Raw genomic sequence first — 4980 nt, 5'->3', positions numbered from 1 at the left:
TGGGCACCGCTGCGCTCGGCCGGGAGCATTAGGCGGGTGCGCGGAGCCTCCGTTACTTCCGGTCCCGCCAGGAAGTGGGGAGGACGGAAGATCGGAGAGGTGGGGAAGCAGAGGCGGCGGTCCGGAGTCTAGGCGACGGGGCGTGACGGGGCTGGAAGGTGGAGGGAGGGTGCCGGACAGGAGCCGGCCGGAGGGCCCGGCCTGGAGGCCCCCACCCTGGCGTGCCCGGGCCGGCCGCGAATGAGGAGGAGGAGGAGGATGATCTCCAGATACACTCGGAAGGCGGTGCCACAGAGCTTGGAGCTGTGAGTGCACTCGCTGCTCCATCATCCCAGCCGCGGCCGGGGGAGGCGAGGGGGGGCGCGGGCGCTCTGGGGACCCTTCGTGACCAGTCCCTCGCTCCTTCCCCTCCCAGCGGGAGAAAGGAGATTTTCTTCGGAATTCTCTCCTTCCCGCCTTGCCGGACTTTGCCCCTTCTACTTACATTTCCAGCTGAGAGAGAGCCACCTGTGCTGTCCCAGGGCTTGGCCCTCTTGGGCTGCGTTTCCCTCTTGGGCTGCATTTCACGCCCCACTGCCTTGGCCACTGGCGACCCAAGAAGTTATCGATAGCTGTCTGTTACAATAAAGGTGACTCTATCTAGTGCCAGGCTACCGTGCAAAGATGCTTACATGTATTTGCTCACTTAATCCTACCCAACAAGAACAGCAGATGGGGACTGTTACGTTGCGTTCTGCATATAAAGATCCCAGTTTACAGGCTACTCAGCCAGAAAGTGGTGGAGCTGAAGGTGTCAGCTCCGGTGTCAACCTGATTCTGAACCCTGTGGCCATAGCCATTACATATACTGCCTCTGCATCTCTACAATGGAGCATCTGAATCCATAAGGATGTTTGCTTTTAGACGTCTTTACATTTTATTTTTAAATTTTTATTGTTGAAAGTATTACATATGTCTCCCTCCTCCCCCCCCCCCCCTTGACCTCTTCTAGCCCCTCACACACACACCCCAGGTCTTCACCATCCTGTTGTGTGTCCGTGGGTTATGCATATAATTTACTTTGAGACTTTAGAGAGCAAATATTTCTGGCCAAAAGACACACCTCCCACCCCTAGCGAAGTGTTGTAATTTAGTAAGTAATGATGTCATACATTTACTAATGCAGACTTTCACATTTTGATCCTTGTAGCGGCTCAATGAGTATGATTATCTTCAGGGTTTTTTTTGTTTGTTTGTTTGTTTGTGTGTTTTTTTTTTGTGTGTGTGTGTGTGTGTGTGTGTATGTGTTTCCAGAAGATGCCATATCAAACAGGTTAAGATTATGTAACCTATAGGTTTTGAGCTTGGAGGTTTGTTTTTAACTCCAATCCCCCAACCCCCAATGAGCTATGTAATTTTAGCAACCATACAATTTATTATTAACTATACATGGAAATAACAAGCTTATTATTTTTCAGTTATATCTGGGTTCTGGCGAGGGTCTTTTCAGGCCGTGTGACTTTTAGGCAAATTACTAAGTTTTTGATCCCCCCTTTCTGTAACGTAGGGAAAAGACCTTATGTAAAAGCGTATCTAAAGTGATGGCACGAGACGTGACACATAGTTGAGTTGGTCCTCAGAAAGTGGTCATTTCCTGTCCCTTCCCACTTCACTTGGTACAGTAACCATACGAAGAAAACCACTCTGTGATATCTCCTTGCCTTCAGAAGCTTATGATCCACAAAGTAATAGGATATCTACATAGTAGCAGTACAGATAATAACCTTTTTAGAAATTAGAAGAAAGTTATTTCCTAAGAAAGCAAATAGGGATTAGCTAAAAATCTGCTTTTATAATAAATTGTGATTATTCAGAAAAAATATAGTTACATTACTTGTTCTCCTGTTAATTGAAACTCCCTAAGATAACTCTCCCAAAAGATGATTCTCTGGAGGAGTCTCTTCTTGCCCTCTCTCCTCCCCCTTCCCTTTGAGATTCATCAATCTGTTCCATGTTTCCATGCCTATGTGTTGAGCATCTGCCCCCTGGTCCAACGGTCGCTTAGGCTTTAATATATATAGATAGATAATATAATTTCAAAGCCTGACATTGGTATAATACTATTAGACCATTCCTTAACACATTGCAGATGGATCACGAGAATTCTTGCTTCATATTACACAGTATTTTACAAAGTACATACTTTAAAAGGATATTAGCTTGTAAGAACATGTAATAAATAACTTCAAAATGCAATGGGTCACCCTAACCAGTTTTGCTCAGTGGATAGTGTCAGCCTGCAGACTGAGGGTCTCAGGTTTGATTCCAGTCAAAGGCATGTATCTTGGTTGCCGGCACATCCCCAGTGGGGAGTGTGCAGGAGGCAGCTGATCGATGTTTCTCTCTCATCGATGTTTCCAACTCTCTATCCTTCTTCCTCCCTCTCCCTAAAAAAATCAATAAAATGTTTTAAAAAATGCAATGGGTATTTAATTTTAAAGCGTGCCTTTAACATTTATGTAAAACATTTTTTGTACTTGTTCAGTAGAAACTTATCTGGCACTGGATAAAGCTAGCAATAAAACTACTGGTCTGCAATGTCTTAATTCACTTTTTACCAGTTTCTATAGCCACTCCTTTGTGTGTGTGTTTGTTTAGTCTCATATACCAATTTGTGTAACCACCTATAAAAATCAAGATAGTATTTCATACACAGTTTTGTGTATCACTTTCTAGTCACATCCACTCTTTTCTCCATCTTCTGATAACTACTAATCTTTTCTCTAGCTCTATAGTTCTGTAATTTTTGAATGTTATATAAATGGAATCATACAGTATGTAACTTTTTTTTTTCTGGATCATATTCCATTGTGGATATACCAGAGGTTAGCCCTTCACCCATCAAAAGACATTTCAGTTATATTAAAATGATAAAGCAAGCTGTTGTGAACATTTATATACATATTTTTAAATGAACATAAGTTTTCCTTTCTCTGGGATCAATGTCCAAGAATGCAATGGCCAGGTTTTATAGTAAATGCATGTTTAGTTTTATAAGAAAACGAAACTATTCCAGAGTGGCTGTACCATTTCACATTCCCCACCAGCAATATATGAGAGACACACCCAGTTTCTCCATATCCTCACCTGTATTTTGTGTTATCGTCATATTTTATCTTTTCTATTGTTGTGTGGTTATACCTTATTTTTAATTGACAGTGAAATTAATTTTAATATATTTTGTTTAACTCATTAAAACACTATCACTTTAACATAAGATAAAATGATTAGTGAGATACTGTACATTCTTGTATTTCAAAATCCTGTGTTTATACTTAAAATGTATCTATGCATCTCATTTCTGACTAACCACATTGTAACTGCTCATGGCTAATGTATTGGACAATGCATTTCCAGAGCAGCAAGAAGTAGGTGAAAAACGCCTAAACTAAGTTTCTGAAAGGTATGTTTTTGTTTATAGGAAATATAACTTTCTTTTTATCTTTCACAGGAAAGGAATAACAAAATATGCTCTTAATCATCATCCCCTTCCAGAGCAGCTGGATGAAATTTCTTCTACCAATGACAGCCATGAAAAAGATACAAGTTCCCAAAGGTAGTAACACAATGGTATTTGTTTGTTTTTATACTTGATAATGGCAAAGGTTTTGTCCTTTTAGCTTAGGATTGGTATCAAGCCTTGTACTAATGAAACAAAACAAATTTCAGATTCTTCGTCTTTAAAATGGCATTGAATTCTGCATCACCAGGTTGTCATGAGGGTGAAATGGGATTAATATTTGTAAATGTTTCTTGGTAAACTGTGAAAGTGCCAAACAAGTGCAGATATTACCTATATTTCTGAAATGTCTTTAGTTGGCAAAGGTACATGTTACAGGTAGAATGTTAAAGTATTCATTATAAACTGACTAGAATTATGTACAATGACTGCCATCAATTCTATAGAAATTAGGACTTTTTCATGATGTTTAAATTTAAAGTTCTTCACTGATTTTTTGCTTCTTTGGATATATTTGTACATATGCTTATCACATAATTGCTGAGTAGTTAATGTTTTCTCTTTCCCTTCCAAATTCTGCCTTTAGTGAGTCTGACATCACACAAGAATCACCTTTTACATCAACTGACACTGGGGATTCAAGGTCTGCTTTTCCAAGTTATACAGGCACGGGGATTTCTACCGAAGGCAGCTCGGACTTCTCCTGGGGATATGGTGTGAGTTTTATGTGTTTGGTCTAAGGGAGCAGCACTTGGGAGATTATTCTGGGAGTTAGGATTTATCAGTCTTTTTCATTCCTTCACTCTCCTCCATTGTTTCTTTACATTTTAATACTTTTGTAAAGAAGCTTCAGTCTTCACCTCTCAACATTTATTTTATTTTATAGATATAGTGGTGGATTTTTAAGTTTGCTTACATAAACAACTGTGGGTTAGTATGGATCTGGGCCTGTATTTACTCCTTTTGCTGTGCTCAGGTCACTAATGTGTCTCTTCACCAATGTAACACTAACTTTACTTTGTTTAAAATGTTTTTGAAAGTTTATCATTAAGCCATTATATATTGCTAAATGAAAAAGAGCAGGTTAAAAAGAGTTTTTATAGTTCTGATTTTATATATTTTTTCTTATATATACTAGAGGCCCATTGCACAAAGGTTCATATAACAATAGGCCTTCCTCAACCCTGGCTTCGCTCCTGGCCACCCAGGAGCCTGCAGGTCTTGGCTCCCAGCCGGAGCACTGCTCCTGTAGCTCCCTCTGCCCCCTGCCCTCTCCCTCATAGCAAGTGTCCTGCTCGCCGCACTGCGCCTGCATATGCAAATTAACCTACCTTATTTGTTGGGTTAATGTGCATACTCACTCCTGATTGGCTGATGGGTATTTCAGAGGTACTGTCAGTTTGCATATTTTTTATTGGTGTAGATTAGAAAAACGTACTAAAGATATTTCCCAAGACATTATTTATTTTTTATTAATTGGG

The 4980-nt window shown here is 40.3% G+C and overlaps 2 protein-coding genes across 5 annotated transcripts in view; both read left to right on the top strand.

Annotated features, from left to right (window-relative positions):
* The window catches only part of NUDT13 (nudix hydrolase 13), a 438779-nt gene that overhangs the window by 42931 nt on the left and 390868 nt on the right, over positions 1 to 4980 (top strand). The window lies entirely within an intron of this gene.
* FAM149B1 (family with sequence similarity 149 member B1) overlaps positions 80 to 4980 on the top strand; it is a 34692-nt gene continuing 29791 nt past the window's right edge. For 2 of the 4 annotated variants that reach the window (XR_014796862.1, XM_084904943.1), the window contains exons 1-3: positions 85 to 305; positions 3491 to 3595; positions 4086 to 4215. Coding sequence is in view for 3 of the 4 variants with exons in the window: in XM_084904943.1 (XP_084761069.1) it covers positions 241 to 305; positions 3491 to 3595; positions 4086 to 4215 (300 nt within the window). In the remaining variant the exon portion in view is untranslated. Of the gene's footprint in view, positions 306 to 3490; positions 3596 to 4085; positions 4216 to 4980 lie in introns of those variants that run through there. The other 2 variants (XM_084904942.1, XM_084904944.1) reach the window with 2 other exon arrangements.

This window comes from Pipistrellus hanaki (assembly GCF_964339955.1).
Source record: "Pipistrellus hanaki genome assembly, chromosome: 14".
Classification (NCBI taxonomy): domain Eukaryota; kingdom Metazoa; phylum Chordata; class Mammalia; order Chiroptera; family Vespertilionidae; genus Pipistrellus; species Pipistrellus hanaki.
This window is presented reverse-complemented; position numbering and strand designations above follow the sequence as displayed.